The sequence below is a fragment of the Triturus cristatus genome, chromosome 5_1 (assembly GCF_964204655.1).
Source record: "Triturus cristatus chromosome 5_1, aTriCri1.1, whole genome shotgun sequence".
In the NCBI taxonomy this organism is placed as follows: Eukaryota; Metazoa; Chordata; class Amphibia; order Caudata; family Salamandridae; genus Triturus; species Triturus cristatus.
In genome coordinates, this window is record NC_140587.1 from 585182220 (window position 1) to 585208369 (window position 26150).

The window sequence follows — 26150 nt, forward strand, 5'->3', positions numbered from 1 at the left end:
ACACACTTGAATGTGCATGGGTGTGTCTCACACCTGTTAACCATAATTGCAAAGCTTTCCAGTTCTTACATTCACAGCTCACACACATGCCAGGAAAAAAGACAAATGCCCACTTAGAATTATGAGTGACACATGCAGCCATTCCTGGCCTTCTAAGCAATAATATACTACTTTCTGGGAACTTCAGATTTGCTACGAACATCGCAAATATGTGCTAAAAAATCTCATATTGCATTTTGAATCTGGCTCCAAAGTCAGACTGGCGAAGGATATCACCTGGCCCTTGATCACATTACAGCTATGATCAATGGTACTCTTAAAAATAAATCTATATATTTTATGGTTAGGAAACTTGTACAAAATATGAAAAATTTGAAATCAACTTTCTTTTCTGTTAAAAATGCTTCCCCAAACATGTCTCTCCTTCCTCCACCTCCTACAAAAACAGTGCTAATTAGTGCTTTATATCACCTTCTCAGAAGCACCTTCATCTGGGGACAAATGCACTATTTATTATTATTCTATTCACAAAAATGGGCACTTATTGCGCACTGAATTTTCTCAAATGGAATCGGATTTTGCAAACTGACCTATATATTAATAGGTGGGTTCACAAAATACCAAATCAAAGGTTGTTGCAGAATTGTTTGCAGAATTTAAATTCATTACACAGTTTTCAATTTGCCACCTCTGTGATTGCCTGCAAGCACAGGGATGGCGGCCTGCAATGGGAAGAATACCACCATCCCTGAAATTGCATTCCGAAATAGAAAACATTTTTTTGTAAAGCACCCTGTGTTCCTCATAGGAGCCCCTTCCCCATTGCAAATTAGTTACCACCTCCTTTGAGGAGATGGTAACTTGTCAATGATTTTCCCCTGGAATTGTGTTTGCAAACCATTGGTACATTCAATATCAAATCACAGAAGGTATGCCCATTTCACAGTCCTTCCAAATTAGCATTAGATATAGGTTACACAAACTTTTCTAACTAGTAAACTGGGTTTTGTACATTTGAAACGGCCCTTTTGCAATCATAAGCCCTGTGATTTTGTGAATCACTGGGTTTTGGACTGCAGAAGGCATTGGAACACCTGGTCCCTGGTTAGTACTTCTGGTCCCTAAATTTCACAGTGCAAATACATTACTATTAATAAATTACTGTGAAAACCCACTAAGTTAAGACTGACGAGATGTTCACATTTGCAAAACAAATTCCCTAACCACTGTTCTGGCACACACCTGGAAATCTTCACTAGTGTAAACTATTAAAAAAAATGCATTGCATAACTTATGGGTACGAAGGCAATTATGCACCCATGTAGCTCACACGTATGCCAGTGCATTTACCTTTGTGGAACATTGTGCATGAAAATTTCATACTATTTTGAAGGTTTATGTAAAACTTAAACCTGAAAAAATTTCTGTGAATGAGGCTGAGTCTCTATACATTGCTCATAGTGATTGGAACCGAAAACCTTTCACATGGAATCTTGTGCAACTTGCAGTGCATGTATTTGTACACAGTATATAGATAACCTTGTGCTTTCATTAGAGAAGAAGCCAGTTGTGCTGGTGCAATTTTCAGACTGGAGGTGCTGCCTTCGGTGTTACATCACCCAAGTCATAGGGATTGTGAAAAATGCAATTGTTCCACAAGAACAAATGTAACAAATAAACCATGCCCATTTAGTAGGAAAGTGATAAGGGTATCTATCAAATGTAGCCCATGGTGCAATAGTAATATATTACAGTGTGGTAGTGCACTGTCATTTATGAACAACACATTTTTCATTGAAAAGGCCACTAAATGTGCAAAGACATGCAGTTTTACTGATAAAGCTATGTAGCGCCAAAACAATGTGTGGAATTCTGGCTTCAGCGAATAATTATTATTTACACGCCACTAAGGGCCTCATTACGATGTTGGTCAGAAAGGCTCCGAATGACATTCGGTTTGACCGAAGCGGCGTCGGAAGCCAAGTTTCAGAGAGTCAGTCTGAGCCAATTCGTAGAGCTCTAGAAGCCACATTTCTGACCAACCAATTCTGATGTCGGATTCTGACAGCCATTCCAACTTGGTCTGTCCGACATGGATCGGTTGTCAGAAACTAACTTTGGGGGCCCTTAGCAGTACCCCCTTCACTCTGAGGCCTCCGGTTAGGGACTGTTGGGGTACCCATGGGACACCTCTTTCCAACCATGCACATTGTGGCAAGCACCATGAAGTGCCCGTCACAGGGTATAAGGTTTTACGGAACCGTCCCTTTTTTCAATGGGAGCCAGTGTTGTCAGTCGGAACACAGGCTCCCATTGAAGTCCATGTAGTTCGATCGAATGATGTTCGGAACCATCATAATTGGTCGGACAGACTCCCCAAACCTGAGTTGGTCGGAAACCATTCTGACAAGGAGTTGGTCAGAATGGTTTCCAACCGACATCGTAATGAGGCCCTAAGCTTCTTAATTTGTTTTGATACTATTAGAAATATTTGCTTCCATCACACTTCAGGATTACAAATAATATGCTTAATTTGTGCTTTCACTAACTGCTGATATATTTTGAACAGGTACCCCAGCAAGATTGTCAAACAGTTCATTTTACAAAATGCTCTAACTTTTTAGTCAGAGAATGGAAAATCATCACCAATCTCCATGTAAAAAGAATAAGTAGCAATTTGTGAGAAGCTGTTGCCTGACATTTGACCTCTTGGAACACACAGGAAATGTGTCAAAAATAAAATGTAAAGTTATCTTTATGTCTCATTCTCTGAACTTTAGCATGGTTACTTCTGTGGGTGCTGCAGATTCCCTCTCCCCACCCCCCACATTCGCACCCTCACTTTCAGCGCCTAGTGAAAAAGTTCTACAGTAGGGGACTATATCATGAGAAGGAAGAGGGACTGTTCCATGAGAAAATAGGGACAATAGTTCTATAATCAAAATGTGGTAGATTTTTAGAAATGTCTTAAATTGAAGGTAACTGCGGAAAAACAAGGAAAGGATTTAGAATCATGTGCTACAGGTAATTTAATCTTTATTGATTGGAAAGAAGAACAGGAGACAAAGTCTGAAGCTTGTGTAAAAGCAGGAAGTCAGTCTGTGCCCGATGGTCGCGATCTGATGCGCATCGCTTGCTCCTAACGGTCGGTGTTGTAGCCACGATGGCCGTCTCCGATCAACTGCGTTTTCTCACTTGCATTTGTCGGCTGAAGTACAATTGGTGTGTCTTCATCTAAAGTAATCAAAACAGACATAACAGGACGCTGAGTTTTAGGTATAAGTATAAATTATTGAGAAGTCACTAGGAATAAATTGGTCATTCCTGCCATGAGAAAGTTCAGATATTTCAATACGCTGAAGAAATATTTGCCATGGGCAGTCAGACAAGGCCCTTCAACGTTTACGCATGCTTTTTAGAGCATTATGTACTTTTTATAGCCATTTTTTTAATACATTCATTTACTTCTAAGGAAAAAGGAAATACAATTGTGCTGACATATGCACTGACAGCATCACAGTATGAGGCATATGCCACAGATGCACAGCTAGAAGAAGTGGAAATACATTAAATCAATATAGAAATAGAGACTTCTATAAGAGAAATTGATTTCAACCTGATATTTTGTACCCCTAAATTAGTAGCCATTAGACAATCATTTTGATTCTAAATCCATCCATTAGTATTGCCCCTAGCCTTATTAAAAATATAGGCCATGTTCCATGAAATGCAGACTTCTTTGCACACCATACGCATGCTAGGTGGGTGGCACTCTGGGATGGAACCGGACTCTCCTGTGGCACTAACTCTAAGAACAGATGCCTTAAGAATGTGGATGTGATCATTGTTCACTGCCTTTGAGAAAGCTGACTGGAAAGTTACATAACCAGAGTCCCCTATTGTATGAGTGACCATCCTTTGGTAATAGGCTAGAGGCCTCCAACTAAACTTAGTGAGCTTGGAAAGATGAAAAACTGAATTGGCAGTGCCAGGATTCGAACAAGCAACTGGCAGTATGCATCTGGCTTGTACCGAGCAAGTGGCTCACTATGCCGCCATGTTGCCAGCAAGCCTAAAGATTCATATTTCCCTTTTTATAAGGAGAATAGACACATTTAGGAGGTCCTGTATAAAATCAGTGCCAGCAAAAAAGAGCTCTTTAATCAATTCTTGCTGCTAACTAGTCTGCAAGTGGAGAAGAGACTTGGGAAAATAGAGTACGGCTCCCGCTTGATCCATGCTCACCTGTTTATCTTAAACTAATGGCAGACAGCTTAGCGCATCTACTCACTCACATGTGTAACACTTCTCTTTCTGAGGGGCAGTCCCTTCAAACTGAAAAAGGCTACCATCAAACATTTGCTTAAGAAGCCCCATTTGGATCCCTCTCGGTTAGCAAATGATTGCCCCATTTCTCTACTACCTCTGCCAACTAAGATTCCTGGGAATACAGGTTACTCTTTAGTTGGCCACATAACTGGAATATAACCACCTGCTTGATAATACACAGCCAGGAGCAAATACTAGCACTCAATTGGAACTACTGGCAGTAATAGATGAACTCGAAAGGTTCCTAGGCCAGCAAGGCACGACCACCCAGGTAGTACTGGATCTCTCTGCTGCCTTTGATATTGTCTCTCATCAGGTAATGCTGGACAGAATGCTGGACTTCATCATAACGGGCACTGTCTGTAGATATGTTAGGTCCTTTCTAGAAAACAGAACTCAACGGGTAGCCCGTCCTCCTTTTGACTCACCTCCCACTGCCTGCTGTTTGTGGTACCGCAAGGTTCATCACTAAGCAGCCAAACAAATATATAGTACCTTTGGCTAAGGTCGTCAGTTCACATTAGGCTGGGTTTGATGTCCTATGCAGATGACACCCAAATTGTGGTGTCTATATCCCAGGAGGCATCCTAAATTAGCTGACTGGATGAAGAAAAATTACCATAAACTAAATGAAGAAAAAACTGAGGTTTTGATGTTTGGCAAACATATGCCAGCATGATCTCCAGCTTAGTGGCAAAACCAATTGGGACAAATGCCAACAACCATAGAGTGTGCCAGAAATCTTGGGGTCTGCGTAGACAATCAACTGACTTTTAACACCCAGACTAACAATATGGTTCCCAACTGTTTTGGAATTGTGCATGTGTTACATAAAATCTTCTCGGTGCTGCCCACTATTTCTAGGAAGGCCGTAGTCCATGCCTTGATTGGTTCTGGACTATGACAATGCCATATAAATCAACCTTCCTCAATTTCTTTTACAGAGGCTTTAGATTGTCCTTAATGTGGCTGCAAGAATAATCCTAGGACTGAATAGATTACCTTTGGTATTATCTCAGTGGAAAGATCTTCATTGGTGAGGTAAAGAGTAATGTTTAAAATACTGTGTTTTACTCGCAGAACCTCTGCTGGGAACCTCTGATCCCAGCAATATTAGTTGTAAATTCCATAAGCATACTTTGAGGAGATGCCTCCGTTCTTCTAACAAGTTTCTAGCTCTTGGCTGGGAGGTGAGTAGACAATCATTTTTCATTTTGGAAACAGCTAAAGTCTTGTCTCTCCTCAAATACTGATCTTATCACACTGGTCAATCCCCTAGTTACTGTCTGGGTTTAGCGCTGGGACACCTGTGGATAGCTGCGCGCTTTAGAAATCCTGTATTCATTCATTAATGCATGTATTCATTAATTTGTTCATTCAATCAATCAATGGTAGACTGATTCTTCAAAAACAAAGATTTTGTGACTTATTTTCGTTTCTTCGTATTGTTATGTTACATACGATTTTATCTCTTTGATATGGGTAAGGGTCCATACCAAGACACTTATAAAAGGGCCATTTTGTCTGGACAGCATAACTTTATACATTCAGGGCCTGATTCACAAAGATAAACTTACACTTTTGTGTCAGTTTACTATTGTTTGCAATTCACAAAAGTATTTTACTAGTAGTGTCTTTACGATTGCGGAGTCTACGCATATAAAAAGATAGGACTGTCCTATTTTGTATGTGTGGAGACTCCTCACTCATAAAGATACTACTCGTAAAATACCATTGTGACCAGCAACCAATCATAAACTTGCACAAAAGTGTAAATTTACCTTTGTGAATCTGGCTATTCATGACAACCTACTTTACTTTCAGGTGATACTTAGATGCTTCTTGTAACTATAATCCAAAACAGTACTTTAAATGGAATTAGAACATTGGACTGTGGAGCACTCCATTGAAGACAATGGAGTGCTCCGTGCTTCTACAGGCAGGTAAAGCCCGCAAAGCAACATTCCAATGTTGTTTTCACAAAGGACTCTCAGAGCCCGAGGGGATTTAAAACCCCTCGAACTCCGAGGGGCCTTTGTTTAATTTGTTAGAACATTCTGCCCTCCAGTGGCAGAATGTTCAAATAGCCTTATAGCCCTTCGTAGCTGGGCTATACCGGCTATTAAAGTCCAGCTCACTTGTTAAAGTCCCTCGCCTTCGGCTCGGGCCTTCAAGGCTGGAGCGGGCCTTTAATAGCCGGTATAGCCCGCTACGGCGGGCTATAAGGCTATAATATATAAGTGCAGGTACTCACTAATTAGAGTACCTGTTTGCTTCTGAGCTATGCCAATACGCTCCCATTAAATGTATTGAAAGTGTGCTGAGATATGCAGGTGCTCTCTCTTTCAAGTTAAATAAGCTCAGGTTCTCAGTACCACACATTACCTGCCCATTCAAAGCACTGATCCAAAACATATCAATGTTGTACTGCACCTCTTTCCATGTCTGTCTTGATCTGCTCCTCAAGGTCCTCGGGAGACTCGTAGAACTCATAGTCTTCTCCACCTGGTGACTTGGGTTTACACTTTCCACAGCAGCAGTTGCAGCAGCAGCACAAACAGCAGCAGAAATAGCAGCCTGTCAGAAGGCCACAAAGTGCAAATAGGCCCTAGAAGAGGAAATAGTAAAACATCCTTCAACAAGTGTAGATGTGGCCAGTTTTAATAGGTTATTGGGCCTACGTCATGTAGCATGTAGTACTGCTTACTAAAATTATTCACAATTGTTTTTAGTGTTTGTATTTTAGATATTTGATACATAATAAACTTAATTCCAATTATAAAAATAAATTAATGCTTTTAGTTAAGCAACTGATTGTTCAGTAAAATATCAAATGTACTAAGCTTTATATATGGAGGGAATACACATGTTCTACATTATTCAAAAACACAGATTTCAAACATCACGTTAATGCCCTGAACACAACTAGAGGGAGAAAGTGAGTGTGTGTGTGCACAGGCATGCACATGTATCTGTGTGTGTAATCTGCTGCAGCAAAATATGTTAATATCAGTTGTTTACAACGAAGTAACATGAACCATACCATGACCTTTAAAACAAGACTTCTTGGATTTAGACACTGCTCACATTAAATCTAATAGACTCTTCTCCAGGTTCAAAACGGGGTTTGCCTACCAAAAGGGAGCAAGTGACCTCCAGGAAACCATACAGCGTAGACATGCCTACGCTTCATGTCAGTCAGACTTATTACTGCATTCTCCTTTAATAGCTGAGTAATGAATACTACTATCACCTGGTGGCTACTTATTGAACTCAATGGCATTAGGTCAGTAGTCACAGTAATACTGATCCTAGCCAAGTGTGGGCCTGCCACCTCAAAGCCTCACTTCCTTGATCATATCATATGACACAGTCTCAATATGTATTACATAGAATTTCTCCTCTTTCTTCCAAGCCATGCCTCCATGTCAGAGGCTTATTCCACTTTGTAAACATTTAGTGAATTGAATACTTCATGGACACATTCATCAACCATATTCTTTTGTGTTGTTGCATATAATATGTTTTTATGTGTAGTTAAAATGAAATTAATTATTTATAAAACCAATTCCCAGTTTGTTTTTTGAGCAGCAAAATATAGATATTGAAAGTGCAACCAACATCATGGCGATGAATCAAATAAATGCACATAAAGATCCTCTTAGAATAACTACTTAATACAACTCCAGTTTGTTTTCTTTTACTAAACTCAAATAGTGAGGATTTCTGTGGGGATGGGTATCTTTGTTATCTGCAGAAAGTCAAACTAAAATCAGTGTTCTCAGCATTTTGTCTGTGCGGCTTTGTCGTAGTTTCTACGTGGCCTTCTTCAGGTTTCGATATCGCAATCAATAACTTATTTCTGCAAATGCAGTCGTATAAATAAATATTTGATGTGTAGGATTTAATACATTAATAACTATAGATTACATTGCTAACCTATTTTGTGTTTATTGTGATTCATTTTACAGCAATGCATTTCATTTACAAAAATCTAAATATGTGCATGCTAGAATGGATCCTGGTGACTTCGTGTCTGACAGAACTAGTTACAGTAGACAGAGTGTGTACCTCAGGAGTGGCCCGTGCAGGCAAGAGCGGTGGGGGGCAGTTTGGGGGGGGATTCGACAGACTACCACGAGGGAATATTAAATAAATAATTAATTTTCCCTTCTTGTTGTCTGTCGAAATCCCACCCCACCCGGCCCCACCACCCCACCGCTCTCACCTACACGGGCTGCTGCTGGTCTACCTCTTAAGGATTGTCAGCCATTTTGACACAAAATGGTGCCTTCAGAAGAGATTAGCATCTAAGGACCCCTCACCTTTGCCCACCAGCTGGAGAGCATGAAGTAGGTGTTAACATTTTCTTCTCCGAATTGCTCTGCCACATAGAGCCCTAGTGAGCCGTACTTGTCATAAATATTCCTCTTTGCCACATCAACCAGTATTGCATGGGCATTGTTGATCTCTTTGAATTTATCAGAAGCCTCTGGGTTGTCCGGGTTCTTATCTGGGTGATGTTTTAGTGCAAGTTTCCTAGAGGGAGAGTGAAAAAAGGAATGTTCTGTTAGAAAAAGCAAAGACATGGGTGAACGAGTGCATCTGTAATTTCACCCGTTTTTTAACATAATGATAATAACACCCATAATGATGAAATATCCTTTATTTAGTGTTTTACAGAAACATTTTTTACAGAGCAAATTTGCATGTCATTATTTTGTGCATTGTAATTCTCATTTATCTTTAAGCAAACGAGTATTTTTCAAAACATAACTGAACATCCAGAGGTTTTTCCTAACGATTTACATGACCGATTGCATGTCTCAAAGCGATGCAAAGTGACGCACAACATTGTATTGAACTTCATTACCGTTATAAAAAGAATCAAGCACAGCACAAAATAGTGCTGCACCACACAAGCATATGTGCAACCCTTTAGTAAATGCCCCTTCAGATTATATCAGCTGGCAGTAGGATGCCCCACCCAACTTTATAACTTTACCAGCCTGGTGCAGGGGACATTCAAAATGCACCAGTGGAGACCTATTTATTGTGAAGTAATACATAAAGGTAGATCCATGTCAATTAATATCTGTAGTGGATGCGAAGTGGGTCGCACACCGCTCGTCATACTAGCAAATAGCCCCATAGGATTCTGGAGAATGTAGTGACAGCGGCGGGTACACCTATGCCACGAGTGTAAAGTTTAAAATGCCATCCCTGGACACGTGTTTCGAGGTAATTGCCTCTCGTCAGCAGGGAGCAGGACCGTATGCGGGGTGCCAAGTAGACTGCCAAAAAATAAAATCAGGTATAGTACCTCTCAAGGCGCGCGGGTGCGGGATCCGGGCTCGTCAACCCAATAGCTCAGGGAGCTTTAAATACAAAATGCGAAGTGGGTCGCACACCGCTCGTCATACTAGCAAATAGCCCCATAGGATTCTGGAGAATGTAGTGACAGCGGCGGGTACACCTATGTCACGAGTGTAAAGTTTAAAATGCCATCCCTGGACACGTGTTTCGAGGTAATTGCCTCTCGTCAGCAGGGAGCAGGTACGTATGCATTTTGTATTTAAAGCTCCCTGAGCCATGGGTTGACGAGCCCGGATCCCGCACCCGCGCGCCGTGAGAGGTACTATACCTGATAATTTTTTGGCAGTCTACAGCACCCCGCATACGTACCTGCTCCCTGCTGACGAGAGGCAATTACCTCGAAACACGTGTCCAGGGATGGCATTTTAACTTTTTACTCGTGGCATAGGTGTACCCGCCGCTGTCACTATATTCTCCAGAATCCTATGGGGCTATTTGCTAGTATGACGAGCGGTGTGCGACCCACTTCGCATTTTGTATTTAAAGCTCCCTGAGCCATGGGTTGACGAGCCCGGATCCCGCACCCTCGCGCCGTGAGAGGTACTATACCTGATAATTTTTTGGCAGTCTACAGCACCCCGCATACGTACCTGCTCCCTGCTGACGAGAGGCAATTACCTCGAAACACGTGTCCAGGGATGGCATTTTAACTTTTTACTCGTGGCATAGGTGTACCCGCCGCTGTCACTATATTCTCCAGAATCCTATGGGGCTATTTGCTAGTATGACGAGCGGTGTGCGACCCACTTCGCATTTAATATCTGTAGTGGCCTTGTTGAGGTGCAGCATGTTATACGTTTCCGAAGTAAAAAGTATAGTATGCAAATGACATCACTTTCAATACCTAGATTTTGTTTTTAAATCTTCATATAGTTGCTTAAGAAAGTATATAAAGAAGCGCTTGTATTAGTCAACATATAAATAGAAAATATGGATGAAGAAATGTTTTCTGCAGTTGGTCAGAATACAGACTCCATAATTATAGTCGAGGCAACTGGTTCCATTGCCTCTTCCATATGTTCGAACGTCTCGGATTGGCATTCCAGTAAGTGACAAGTCTGTCTTAAGAGCAAATAACTTCAAACAATAACTGATGATAAGCATAGAGCAGGAGCAGGTAATGAGAGGTTTAGGAGCCTTGTTTGCCAAGGTCATACTTAGTTTAGAAGAGCAAAAAACAAGAATTAGAAGGAATAGAGGCAGTGTAGTAGTCTACAAAGTACTTTAAACAGAAAGGGATAAAGGTATGTAAATCCAAGTTCAAGAAAAAGTGAGAACTGAGTATACACATTTTTGAAAGTAAACAGCGAGTACACTTTTAGTCACATAGATGACAGGATGGGCGGAGAAATAGAAAAAATAGGTGGTGAAAGCAGAAATGTCATGAATGCGAAGAATTGCAGTGTGAGAAAGTGATGGAAAATAGAAAATCACACACACCAAACTAAGTACAACAGTGGTGGCTGGTGATCTCTGAATATGGTGGGGTGCAATAGTTGCCACTGATTCGCTTCATTGTTTTCAAAATGTGCCTTAGGTGCCCTCACACACAAATGTACCCATACACTCACACTTACTGTCTCACACTCACAAACACACTTGCACACACTCACACTTTCACTGTCATTGACCCCTACTCACAATTACTGATGTACAGTACCTTTCATTTGAACTCCTGGGTTAAAGGTGTGCTCCATGTATCATGCAACAGGTGCAGTTGCACCAGGGCCTCTGTTCCCTAGTGCAACTGCATCTGTTGCACCATTGATAGAGGCCCCTCACTCACTCCCACTCCCTCTCACAATCTCCCTTCCCTCACTCATTCTAACTCACTCAAAGTGCTTTAATCACTTCCTAGCTTTCCCTTATTCATACTCACTCACTCATTTAGTCTTACTCTTTCATTCTTATTGACACTCTCTAACACACACACTCACTAAAGCTTATTTTCTCTCAATCACTGAAAAACACACTTTCACTCAAATACACAGAAACGGCACAGAGGAACTATACTGATTTGTTTTTTACTTACCTTTCTTCCGTTTCTGACAACTTGGTGGCTCAATTCCAGCAGCAAAGCAGGAATCTGGTGCTGGACATAGAAACCACCAAGCCGTGATTCCTAACGAGAAGCCAGACAGAGCAATAGGGACAGGTTTCAGAGGGCGATCCACCCCAAGCCCTCCCAGCTCCTTGAAAAACTGAAAGCACAGTCCTATTAAAAGCTGAGACAGTGCTGGGCGTCCTGCCCCTGGTGCTCTGTGTGCCTCTTGATTGGCCTCATAGATGCACTTGTGTGCAACCCGACCAGCCCATTTTTCCAGATATACTGGGGTGCCTAAGGCAGGATTGTGCCAGTTTTAGGAGATCGTACTTAATCTACGCTCCTCACATGCACAATCCAGACATCCCACTACAGAGTGCTCTGTTTTTAAACTTCCCTCTGTGTGAGAAGGTGGCTTGATATTTGCTGTCCACTAGTTCTAGTGGGCACCTTGTATCAGTCCAAACAACCCCTTATGGTGAATGGTTAAAGAGAACCTTATATGAAAGCTATCCTAGTGGTAGCTATGGAGAGCAGCCTTCAGGCTAAGTCTTGAAGGAATGTAAAACAGCTTGTTTTACCAGTCTATAATCTCTTGAATGATCAAATGAAAGGACAACCACACCAGGTATATATTTAAAATATGTATTTAGGTTAACACACACCCCTCTAGTTTCTTTATGAGACTGGAGTTCGAAATACTTAAGTTACAAGATAGCAATCATCAGTAAAAGCACAAATACACATTTGGGCCCTAGGGGCATACCAAACCATATACCAATAAAGTGGTATAAGAACCACGACTGGAACAGGCACTAGGCCTATTGCCTCTAGAATCGCTGGGACCCCAAGGAACCACCCAAGGTCGTGACACAGGGGACCCACGGGGACTGTATGCAGTGTGTAAACACAACAGCGGGTTCCTATTATCTTCTATGGGCAATGTCGCGGTTGGAAATTTAAAGATTAGGGACACTTCTAATCGAGTCTGGACCAAACCCTTTTGGACTTAAGAAGTTCTAGGGCTAGCACCCACGAGAGCACTGGAGTACTTGTGTTTCCTCACCCAGGGAAGCCGGGTGCATAGGTGTCTTTTGGTGTCGGGTCGCGTCGTTGATTTCAATGGAAGCCTGCAAAGAACTGCTGCTGCCATGAAGAGGAGAAGTGTCCAAAGAGATCAATGCCTGGATCTAGGATGTAAGGAACCTGAAAGCAGAGGGGACAGAGTCTGGGTCACTTGCCAGTGACCTAGGGCAGGATGGACCAATGCCCACAGATGTCGGGTGCTTCAGGTGAGTTGATGGGTGTCTTGACTCTTCAGCCAAGAGGTCCAGGAGGCATCGACGAAGCCCACGAGCTGGATTCGAGCTGTCCCATGAAGTCTGTCGAGTGTTGCAGTATCGGCGACCAGAATGGACCCAACAAGCCTTGGCAACGGCAAGTCACTGGAATTCAGAGAAAGGACTGCGGTGCAGACCAGCAAGGTCTGAGGGACTCACCCAGCAAGGGTAAGTCGGGGCACGTCTGGAGCAACCAGGTAAGTCCAATCAGAAAAGGAGTCGCCTTCGTGGGGACCTGCTAGCCAACGGGCTAGTGATCGCGAAGGAGCCTCAAGCGGTCGCACTTGAAGCTGGCCCACGGGTCACTCGTGGAGTGGAGGCCAACAATCTTCGGTGCAGGAGGTGCTCAAGGCTGGGGCTACTCAGAGCCCAAAGCACAACTTCAAGGAGGACCAGGAAGATAGGGTTGCTGCAAAAGTTCATGGTGTCTAGGGGTCATGGTTCCACGTCATCCACGATAGCCACGGGCCTCAGCTTTGCTGTGGACTCAGGGTAGCCTCGGCGGAATCTGGGGATGCAGATACTTCGGCGTCCGGCGGGAGCTTCAGAATTGCAGACCAGTCAGTTGCTTCTTTGGTGCCTGCCAAGTAGGGGAATCACTCCTTGACCCCAAGGGAGATCTCTTCAGTCTTCTAGTCAGGATAGAACGTCGAAGGTCCAGGATGTACGTTGCAGAGTTTCGTCCAGGGTAATCTAAAGTCCTAGGGACTGGATGCCTATACTTGTAGTAAGTTTAGGGGATGGACTAACTCTAAGGCCCCACCTATGGGTGGGCCAGGAAAGAGGGGTGGTTACACCCATTTCCTTTGTCCAGTTTCAGCCAGAGCAGGGGCAGGTAGCCCCTGCAACCGGTTTGAATTGGAGTATGCACAGGGACACCAAGTGTTTCCCCAGTGTGGGCCTTCAAAGCACCAGAGAGTGCTCCCGCCCAGCCCCAATACACATCAGCCTGTCTGGGGCGGTGGGGACACCTCCCCTCGACAGGAAACCTATTGTCCAGGCCTCCCCTGCCGGAGTTTCGGTCAGCAGCAGGAGGCCAGACCCATGTCTGTGGCAGAGGCATACATTTTGTGATGCCAGGGCTCAGAAAAGTCCTACCGGGTTTAGCCAGTGTGAACATGTCTCTCCCTCTAGAAGGGTGGAATGCTACCCCCGCCGCCAGAATTGGCGGGGGGGTAGTATTTGAAAGCATCTGACACCAAACACGACATGTTTTGATGCAGCCATCCCAAAGTTAGCATTTACAGCGAGGTTATAATGCACTTAAGAGTATATGGTATGGCTGTATCACAGAACATCCATAAGGAAGTATTTCCGAAAGCTGCAGAGGGGCTCAGCTCATGCTTGGGCACCCTCTCACATAAAACCAAGCACTCTGCCTTCAGGATTGTCAAGGCCTGCCATAGGAGTGGCTTATAGGTTTATATGTGTCTGTATAGGGTAGTGATATAGGTAGCCTATACCACAGTAAGGGGTGCAAGCACACCCTTACCCAGGCTGCAGTAGCAGACCTGTGGTGCCATTTTGGAATGCTTCCCAGGGGTGGCATAATATATGTTGCAGCCCCTGGTAAGCCTCTGAGGTACCTATGCCCTAGGTACATAGTATACCATATACTAGGGGCTTATAAGGCACTCCAGAATCCAATTAGATATGTACCTAATGTACATGCACACCATTTTAGAGAGAAAGCATCTAGGCTGTGGTCCTGATTAGCAAGACCACAGCCAGACTAAGGTCGAAAAACAGTGAAACACCAGCAAAAAGTGGGGGTACCCATGTGAAGCAGATCCTACTCTCCTACACTCTGTAGCAGAGATAATCTCTCAACCCCTTCCTCCTCCTCCTGTAATAAGGGAGCATGGCCGAATGGCTGACTTACATACTACAGAATTCATGTAAACTCAAATGTCGTGCTTGCACTGCTAAATTAAGTTATTATAAGTGTAATAATTTAATTTAGCAGTGGCCACCTGGGCTCACAGGTGGCAGGGCTACACCATGGAGCCCTGAAGAGGAGCCGCTTCTGAAGTTGAAGCTTTATCATTAGGAACATAGATAGGGCGTTCTGCAAAAAACATGTAATAATCTCTCCCTGGCTCGCAACACATAGAGTCTGAAGCTGCTGCTTCCTGGGGGTTCGAGGTTTCGCTGAATTCCACGGTTCTACTTCCGGTAAAGATATGATGGCGCACCACAGACCAAACCAAAAAGTTGAATGCTATAAAAGACATATATTATAAATATAGTTTATTTCATTTGTTTATGAAACCATTTTAACAATACGCTAATTCAAGAGAACGTACAGGAACAATGACATTTAAAAAATGATTGGGCTGGAACTGGGTATAGTACAAGCAGTTGATTCAATTAAATTCAATTCAAATTAACTTTATTCAGTACAAGACCACAAAAGTTCAACAAACAGATTATACATTTTTATAGTAAATTTTTCAAATATTAAAAAAGAGATAAATATCCTTAATGAGATAAAATCACGATTAAAAATAAATGCCTCTTTGGCCATAAAATTTCATATTTGTTTGACATAAAACTATACAAATCATTTCTTCTCCCCAGCTAGTTACTGTAATTCATAAGGTTTCCTAATACCCATTGCTGTTTTGATGAAATTTAACATCGCACTACAGGTAACGGAATTTGAAAATGATTGAAGGTGTCTAAACCCCTCAACATATGTACATGGACGAATGTTCATTAGCAGGGGTACCAAGAATCTTCTTGGTTCTTTATAAAGTGCACAGAAAATAGTACAGTGCAGGGTACTCTGGGTTTTCATATCGTCGCAGGGAGTAAGGTTGTCCATCCACCCAGATTGTTTAGGGAATGCCGCTAAAAAGTGCAAAGTGCCTAAGCGGAATCTTGTTAAAAGAAAACGCATCTGACTATTCATGGTGAAGGATAGGTAAAATTGCTGTTTAAGCATAAAAGGGCAACTAGGACCAGGCGCCTCCAATTGCGAATGACGCAAGGTTGCCCAAATGTTATACTCCTCTTTTATCATAACCTTCGCATTTGTAGGAATACTCATCAGGGTGTCAAAATACTCACCCAACCCAATCTCAAATAACCTATCCCTCACAAAATGAAGCCATGGAATCTTCAAAGATTTATCCAAACTAATACAGTCTTCGATAATTTCCCTGGAAAACTGTAACTCTTCAGAGACCCATATTTTAGTCCATAAGAGCAGGGCGGCGAAGCCAATGCGGTTTTCTGTATATTCCGTCCCCACTTCTTAGTGAGAAAAAGAGGTGGCAGAGCTATTTGGAATCTATGAACTTGTTTTCCACCACTTGTAGCAAGCGATTTTTTTGGCAGCCCACACACCCGCCCCATAACATGCAACCGACAAGCATTTTGCTTTGTATAAAGTAACACGCTCGGGCACTGGCTTATGGCCTAACTTACAGGCAAACCTAAAGAGCCCCTCCACTACTCTACTTGTTTGCTGTGCCCTTGCTGTGAGCAAAGAATCCCATTTCACCTCCTTGTTAAACAGGTTCCCCAGATATGTAAATGTTTCCACCTTTTCGATAGTCTTGCCCCTTACATTAAAATTTTGGGTTTTAGTGTTTTTTGGGCCGCATACCATTATATAAGACTTTGAAAAATTGACCTTCAAGTCTAGAGCCGCCATAAAATTCGTAAAGGCGTCCAATGAGGTTTACAAACTATTGACCGTCAAGGCCATTAGTACAGTGTCGTCCGCATATGAGAGTGGCGGGACTGGGTGACCTTTAATACACGGAAAATCAATTTTATTGCCTAATAAAAACGCTTCCAGAACATTTTTATAGATCAGAAAAAAAAAAGGAGCTAAAATGCACCCCTGCCGAACTCTTTCGGTCAAGGCAATGGGCTTCGTTCTTTCCCCATCTGGACCGAATCTTATGGAGACAGAGGTGTTAGCATGAAGTCTTTTTAAAAGTAGGATCAGTGCATTTTCAAAGCCCATTTCTGTCATTAGCGCCCACAAATTCTCCCTGTTGACAGTATCAAATGGGCTGGACAAGTCCATGAAGGCAAGGTGGATGGAAACACCCTTTGCCTTTATCTACTTGCCCATAATCAGGGACAAATGTAGGCATTGTTCTGTTGTTCCCGGCCCCCTTCAGAAACCATACTGAGTTTTCGAGATAATCCATTTATTGGTTGCCCAGGTCTCTAATCGGGCGAGGATTACCCTACCCAGCACCTTGACGGTGGAGTCAATAAGGGAGATAGGCCTATAACAGGCAGGGTCATTTCTATTCCCTTTTGTAAACACGGGTACCACTATGGCCTCTTTCCAGGAGGCTGGGGTTGAACCAATCAGCACCAATTTAAAAACATTAGTCAGCAGGGGTGCCCAAAGATTTGTATTTAGCTTAAAAAGATCTAATGGGACTCCATCTGGGCCTGGTGCCTTCTTACTTATTCCCTTTTCTAGTGCTTCTTCCACCTCTGCCACCGTGAGCAAGGCACTAAGCTCTGCTGCTTGTGCCGAATCTGCTGGAAGCTCCTAATTACACACCAACAGTTCCCTACCACTTGGGTTAAAAATGGACGCAAAATGAGATTCCCAAGTGTCACCCAGAATCATTGAGTCCCTTTTCCCACTTCCTCAGTAAACTGGGGTCGGTTAATGATGGCCCAAAAACTTTCACTATCTTTGAGATCACTAGCTCTCTCCAAATCCTCCCATGCTAGGCACCTCAACTCCTCTTTTCTTTTACTGATGGTGTTTTTATATAAATGTCTAGCACGTTTTATTTGTTCTCTATTGCGGGGGATAGATTGAAGAGCAATTTTTAAGTTCTTGTGAGCTCTAGAACATTCTGCATTAAACCATCGAGTCTTGTGGTGCTGCTTGGGTCTAGCTGGGCATGTTAATTTATTTGCAACATTAATGCAGAGCCATTCAAAATTGTGTATAATCGTTGTTGAGGGAGAATCCTGCTGCAGGCAATCCATGATCAAATCATGATTTGTTCCAGCTATTTCCCCGTCAAATAATGATGGATTTATTTCATCCCAGTTTATTCTCACACCTTTATTGCGATTATAATCAATCCGGCGACCGTCACCCCCTGTGGTCCTAGCTGTTACTTTAAGTGAGACAATGAGTGGGTTGTGTTTACTCGCTATTTTTCCTTCTACATTAAAATCACAAACCAATAAAGAACACTCCCTGGAAATAACCATAAAGTCAATAAAACTTTCCCTACCCCCGCCAACAAAAGTGGGGCACTGAACTGAGAAACTGTTAGTCAAACTATCCAAATTGTTCTCGATAATGATAGTATTTAGTGCCTCCCCCTGCGGAGTGCGAATGAAATGCGCCAAAGGCTGTCCGCCTGTATCAAAGAGACCACAAACTCTTTCATTACTATAGTCACAGGATGTACAATTAAAATCCCCCACCCACAGAACACATAAAGACTGCCACTTTTCGGAAACATTGGCAATTTCCATTTGGAAGACTTCTATAACATGACAGTTCTTTGGGTCGAAAATGTTATAGTACCAATTTACAAGTAAAACTCTAACCTGCAGCATATTAACAATCATAATCAATTGGAACCACTGAGATGATCCTACGCAGTAAGCTTTTATGGAGCCGAATTTAACTGTAAGTAAGGTTACCAGCCCTCCTTTTGCCCTCTCCGATGAGGATGCTGTGGCAAGCACATCAAAGGCATGATAGCCATCCATCACTATGCTCTCTCTAGCCCATGTTTCCTGTAAACAAATAACATCAAATCCCCTAATATATTCTAACCAGACCTCATCTGTTAATTTCGAGCGTATACCTGCTACATTCCAGGAGATTAATTTAACTGGAGGTATAGAGTGGGCCAGACCCGTATCCGAAGGTATAACTGTTGAGACAGAAGGACTGGCTACGGGTATCTGGATCGGCCCCTGGCCTTGAAGCCTATTTTCAGTGGCTATATTTACAACCACCGGGCAGATTCTCAAGTTACTCAGGTTATCCCTTACAGAGGGTCCAATGGAATTTATGACAGGGCTTTTAGGGGATTTTGTGTTGCCAAGTGCCTCTTTAGTCACTACTCCCCCTGAATCAACATATGAGGGGCCCTTGCTTTCATTATCTAGATGCCTGCCAGATTGTCTAGTTAGTCAATCAATCTCGGTTAGGTCTGAGAGTACCTCATAGCGATTCGGGTGAAAAGAGGGGCGGGGGAGGGTAGGGGCATCTGTGATATGTCTAGGCTGAATAGGCCGCAAGCCGAGGGAGAAAACCTGGCTAGGAGGGTAAAAAAAAAAAAACAAAGGTCGAGCCTTTAGCTGTTCGCTAGGCGAGTCTTTCAGCTGATTTAAGGCAAGGTGAACACACCTCACATTGCTGAAATTAAGCACGACACAGTCCCCCCCAATACTTTACTTTGTGCCACCTACCCAGCTCACCAGCCTGGCCATGATGATATATTTGAACCAATTAGAATGAGATGGATTTTTCCTGGAACACCAATTTGCCGATTTATTTATAAGACTCTGGCAGCTTTCTTTTTGGCTGGGAAGTAACCTTGGAACCCAAGGTGTAGGGGGTACTTTCTGGGGGCAGATTCAGTGAGTCAGTAATCCCACTCCCGCCTAATGGACCATGTGGGCGACTATGGGATGTTGTGTCCCCCAAAAGAGGTCTACCCCATCCCCTAAATTAGAGGCTCTGGGGAGTGGGACACCATGGCCCAGATGATGTCTCTGTGGGGGGGAATTTCCGTGAGGAATATGAACCTCTACTAACTCGACTAGTGTGCTAATATTTATGGTCTCCTGTGAGTCACCACAAGGTCGGGGAATACAGCTGAGGGTAGATGGTACCTTCCCAGAGGCCACCCTATTAGATGAGGCCTCAGACGAGTTACCCCTCCAACCCTTCGACTATATCCCTTGGCGGTAGATCTCGCTCACTTGCGATGTATAACGGAGTTTTTCCTACTGGCGCTAAGGCTTTACAAACAATGGTTAGTTGCTCCTCAATGTTGGTTAGTCTTTACCAGAATTGGTGCTAGGGCCTCTTGAACTAACTTACCCAATTTTCCAGTTGAAATATCAGACCCATCCTGCCCAACATTGATTACCCCTCTTATACATGGTTTAACAACTTTTCCTGGTATGTGGGTTTGTTTGGATGTTTTTATCTTAGGCAACGTTGCTCAGGTATTGGTGCCAGAGAAAGTCTCCGCTCAGCACACTCTATTTCCTTATTAATGGCTCCCACAGCCTTTTGCAAAAACCATCTAGAGTGGTATCAGTGGTTTTTGAGGGAGGGTTAGGCTTTCGCTTCCCCATAGTATATTAAACAAGGGCCCTTACGTAGCTATACATTGAATCAAGTGCAATAAAGTTACCTTATAGAGTCCTTAGTGTTCTAGATGTAAGTTAACACCACAAAACCAATTGCAAGTTGTGGGTATTGCAGAACCAAGAGAAAGGGCCCAGCCCAGCCGCCTCCAGGCTCTGACACACGCAGAAGGGCCCGCCCTTGGCCCAGGCTTTGTCCAGGCGTGCCCATGTGCGGCCCGCGCTGCGGGGGCTGCGAGCAGGCTAAATGCACCTCTGGGCGCGGGAAAACTGCTAGCAGCGCCTCCTGGCGCTGTGGATGCTGGGGCTTGCAGTCCCCCTCCTCTGTTGCGGCTTGATTTTGCGGTATTGGCGGCTACCACACTGCGGGAGCCACAAGCAGGCTAAATGAGCCTCCGGGCACGGGAAAACTGCTAGCAGCGCCTCCTAGAGCTGTGGATGCTGGGGCTTGCAGTCCCCCTCCTCTGTTGCAGCTGGAGTTGGCGGTGTTTGCGGCTCCCGTGCTGCGGGAGCAGTGAGCAGGCTAAATGCACCTCTGGGCGTTGGGAAAACTGCTAGCAGCGCCTCCTTGTGCTGTGGATGCTGGGGCTTGCAGCCCCCCTCCTCTGTTGTGGCTTGACTTTGCGGTATTGGCGGTTGATTCACAGTACCTAAAGAGAGCAGCCTGTGACTGGAACATGATTAGCGAGGAACATTTGCATCCGAGCTTTACCTCTTATTTAAAAATAAGTGTAAATGATCTAAAGAAGGACTTTTGTCCATAAATTCTGCATTAAACAAAGAAATACTGAGATGCTTGTTCACTATATTTTCTAAGCTCCTATTGGCAATTTAGAAGCATTTACAATTCTACATTCCATATTCACACTCCCAAAGTAAGTTGTGGAATCATTGGGCCCCATTAACAACAATTATTGTATGTGTAATTGTGTCTTTCACTTGTCTTAGATGTAAAATCCACTGAATATCAAGGCCTGATTCACACAGTTTTTTCTGTGAATAGTTTCCAGAAGTAAGATACTCTTGTTTCTGTACTTGATGAGCAGGCAAGTCTTATGTCAGGTAAATTAATAAGTAAGTCACTCCAAACCCTGAAGTTGACACTTCTACTCCTATAAAATTATTTGTGAATAAGTCCCATAAGGTGTGCTTGCAAAGGCGTGATAGATTTTCTACCATTGAAAATTGAGGGTTACAGGCAGTAAAGGTGGAGTATTAAAGTGTGTGTAAAGCACAATGCATGGACTAGGACAGATGACTAGTTTATAATGTTGCACATATAGGCATTGCATATATCAGAAACTGCATTATACATTTTGCCTTGATGGCACTAAGGGCATGTGTGTCTGCTTTGTGTACCCTAGGGCACAATGGTATTACAGAAGGGGCCTCAGATGCTTGTGTCCCATCTTCTGTAAAAAGGATAGTGCTGACATACACATGTAGTAACAGTGCTATTGTTAGAAATGGGGTCTCTAGTGTGAAGTGGTTTGCACCCTGTCCAAGTAGGGACCAACACTCTATTCAGGGTAAGTGTGGTACACACTAAGTTTACCTATGCTCACCCTTGATTAGCTTGGCACAGAGCAGTTAGGCTAAACTAAAGAGGCAACGTGTAAAGTAGTTGTGCACACACACACACACACACTAACATGGTGAACACACCACCAAAATACTCCATACCAGTTTAGAACAATAGCCAATACTTAGCTGAGTAAAACAAGACCAGAACAATAAAAATCCAACATATACAAGTCAAGATATGAATCTTTCAATATTAAATGTAGTTACAGCGTTTCGAAAACAATAGATCCAACTGGGTCTATTTGGTCACGCTTGACCAAGACAAATCCACAAGTTCAGTCCGTCCATGATGGAGCACGGGCCAGCTACAGGAGTCGCACGGACCCCAGTAGAGCACCTTGGGTATGTTCCAAAAGGCAAGACAAGAGATGCGTTGATTCTTTACTGCTATGCAGGTTGCTGGCACATTGGCGCTCGGGGATGATGTGTTGCGCAAAGAAGGTGAGGCGTCACTGTAGCAAAGTGATGTGTTGGTTCATGGAGGCGGTGCAGGGTGGATGAGCCTCTAACATCCAGGGAAGATGCAGGGCGCATGGGCGGTGATGTGTCGGTTTCAAGTGCAAGACCTCGGGTCCTAAAGGCACTGCGGTGTCGATGATGCGTCGATGTCACAGCGCGGTGTGTCATTTCCACAGCAGTTATGTCAAACCACAAGGCTGCAGGTGTTGCTTTGCAGCAGTGCGTCATGGACTTCAGTGATGTTGCTCGATACTCATGCAGCAGCAGTACTTTGGTGGGGCTGCGGCATCGTCGGGCTTGCATTGTAAGTCACAGTCATTGAGTCACATCCTTAGCAAGTGGAGACCACAGCTTCAGTGCAGGCAGAGGTGATTTCACACAGATACACCAGTTCCGAAGTGACACTTGGAATCAATGCATTGATTTCTTGGTTGCAGCATCAGAATCACCTCCAAGGGTCCAGGACTGTGTTTCACACCACTTGGCAGGTCAGGATTCACAGTAGAGGAGCCCAGGTGTTGGTCGCAAGATGCAGGTGAAGTCTTTGATGGCCCTGAGACTTTCAACAGGAGGCAAACTCAACTCAAGCCTGGGGCGATATTTTAGAAAGCAGGATGCAGAGAGTAAAGTCCAGTCCTCCCACTCCCAGGCAAGAAGCAGCAGACAGCAGACCAAAACAGCAAAGCAAGCAGCAAAGTGGCAGTCCCTCCTGGCAGTCCAACAGATCTTCCTGGCAGAAGGTCCTCAGTCCAGAAGTGTTTTCTACCTGTCATGGTGTCAGACGTCCGGTATTTATACCCATTTTGGCCTTTGAAGTAGGGAGACTTCAAAGAAAGTTCTTCGTAATGCACAATACCCTGCCCTTCCTGGTGCTGGCTCCAGACACACTACAGGGGGATATGCAGGTCTTTGTGTGGAGACAGGCACCGCCCTACTCAAGTGCAAGTGGCAACTCCTCCCACCACTCTAGCCCAGGAAGACCCATCAGACTGGTGATGGGCCATCAACATATGCAGGGAACTCCTCAGCTCCTTTTTGTGTGACTGTCTAGAGTGAATTCACAAAACCCATCTGTCATCCAACCCAGACATGTGTTCTAAGGACAGGTAGAGGCACTGAATGGTTAAAGTGACAAAATGCCAACTTTCTAAAAATGACATTTTTAGATTTGCAATTTAAAAACCAACTTCACTAAAAGATGTGTTTTTAAATTGTGAATCTAGAGACAACCAACTCCAATTTTCTATCCACCCCCAATTGGAAGATACCTGTGTGAAATGCTACAGGGCAGTTCCAATGCTAACCTTTGGGAGAGATAAGCCTTGCTGTAGTGAAAAGGAAATTTAGTGGCTTTTCCAACCAGGACATGTAAAACTTAAAAACACATGTCTCACCTTTTAAATACACAGCACACAGCTCCTGGGGCTCCTTAGGGCTGTCCACAGGGGTGACTAACATGTAGTCAAGGGGAATGTTTGGGCCCAGCAAGTAGGTGTACTTGCCAGGTCAACATGGCAGTTAAAAACTGCACATACAGGCTCTGAAGTGGCAGGACTGAGACACGTTTGGAGGGCTAATCATGTGGGTGGCACAATCAGTGCTTCAGACCCACTAGTAGCATGTGGTTTACATGTCCTGGGCATATGTAGTGCACTGTATGAGGAACTTACTAGTAAACCAAATAAGCCAATCAAGGAGAAACATTTTAGACACAGAGCACATGAACTTTCGCACTGGTCAGCAGTGGTAAAGTGCCCAGAGTCCATACACCAGCAAAAACGCAGTCCAGCACACAATCGAAAACAAGAGGACAGAAGCAAAAAGACAGGGTAAACCAAGCCAAAAGATGCCAAGTTTAACAACTATCATGAGAGGGTGTTCCCTCATTTGCATGGGTGCCTGGCCTTATGCAATTGAGGGAATCTCTTTGCCTCTGTGCCATATTATGGAGGCAAGCGCAGACGCAAACGGACCAAAAATAGGAGCAGTCTCAATGCGCTACACAAAAGTGGCGCACTGTTGCTGCGCCTCCTGGAGGCAGCCTCTGGAGGGAAAAATGGAGGTCCCATGGACCACTCAGAAACCCCCATGCAGATAGGTTCAGTCACTCACTGCACCTCCCTTCACCTATCGCTGCAGTTGACCTCTCTCCCTTTTTCAAGTTGTAGGTGGCATGCCTCCTGCACTGTGAAGCACGCAGTGGCTTTGAAGCAGCTGCTCCGTATTTTACTGATTGCGCTTCCCGAGGCCACCACCCACTCCTGATTCAGTGCATTCATTGAAATAGGGATCACTGTCCCTGTTTGTGCCTGGAGCACCTCTTTAAAGGTGCACTGTGGCACAAACAGGGCAGTGCACCCTTTCCATAATGCAGAACCCGTGGCACTCGAAAGACTTGTCATTACTTTCACACCCTGTTTGTTTATATTGGTGAAATGGTAACTATGGTTCAGTGCAGATGTGGGTCCTCTAGAGATGAGAGGGCACATTTTCCAAATATGGAATTAAGTCTGTGTAAATGAAAATTTACAGAAACCTGTTCAACATGAGTGGCACTGAAGCTGGATTCAGTCGCTCACTTATGTGACATGATATGTTGTATGCTGTTGTTCACGCAAAGCAATCACTTATTTGAGGTAGTCAATATATTGGCAGATTGTCTCCATTTATGTTGGTTTTATGTGTTGAAGCATTTTGTCTACATTTTTAAGACAGTGACAATAATGCAACTTTGTCAAGGTTATTATAAGAACTAGAATGACCACATACTTATAAACAATTTTGAACATTGCTCCAGTCCTGAACTTTTGTGTGATCCCCTAAAGCTTTCTACACACTGTAGTCTTACTTGGCTTCAATTGAACTACATAGCCAAAAACACCTGAAAAAATTATTTATAGGTGAAAACCTCAAGTAAGAAACAGTATCCATAATGCCCTAAAGAAAAGTGGTCACCCCTAATAAGAACAGTCACAAATGATGCACAGCAATTCGTGAAAAATATGGTAGAAATAACCTCACCCCAAAACTACGAAACGGGTGTCCGTATCATGGCTCCGGAAATGTAAAAGATATTAACTGCATGACAAATATATGCAAACGTGCGTGCATCAACTTCATCACAGCAAACAGCAAATATGATTAGTTAAGTCTGATACACTGTTGAAAAGGAAGATTTAGCCACTAGACATTATAAAATTGTTTCCTAAAATAATTGACATGTGAGGCTGATTTGGAATTTACCCCACCTCCACGTGCTGCACAAGAAATATGGAAGCTGAGAATTGGTTCTTGACAACAGCCTGCATCATGTCAGGAAAAGTGAATGCCATCTTATTGCAAGAATGCCTCACCTTTGCCTATCAGTCTTCTTAATAACCAATCATAGTGATCAACACAAATTAGGCTCCTCTTACCAGAATAGGAGGATCTACTACCACCAACCACCCAGACACCTCCACTCCGCAGGACTCCTACTCACACACATTCTAAGCATAAACAGGATCCATATCAGGAGGACAGGTGTTCGCTTACATCGCTTCTAAAGCATGGAACAACCTCCCACTCCACATCAGAGCCCCCTCCTCTCTTCTTGAATTATACAAGATGCTGAAGATCTGGTGTTTCAATTAACCAACGAACCATATGTAGGGCTAGGCACACACACCTACTCAGCACCAGAA

General features: G+C 43.6%; 1 protein-coding gene across 1 annotated transcript in view; it reads right to left on the minus strand.

Annotated features, from left to right (window-relative positions):
• Nucleotides 1–3042: 3042 nt before the first annotated feature.
• DNAJC5B (DnaJ heat shock protein family (Hsp40) member C5 beta) overlaps nucleotides 3043–26150 on the minus strand; it is a 210583-nt gene continuing 187475 nt past the window's right edge. Inside the window, exons 3-5 of the mRNA XM_085604117.1 lie at nucleotides 8655–8868; nucleotides 6763–6937; nucleotides 3043–3234 (exon numbers count right to left, since the gene is read on the minus strand). Of these exons, the coding sequence (XP_085460243.1) occupies nucleotides 3140–3234; nucleotides 6763–6937; nucleotides 8655–8868 (484 nt within the window). The 3' untranslated portion in view covers nucleotides 3043–3139. The remainder of the gene's footprint in view (nucleotides 3235–6762; nucleotides 6938–8654; nucleotides 8869–26150) is intronic.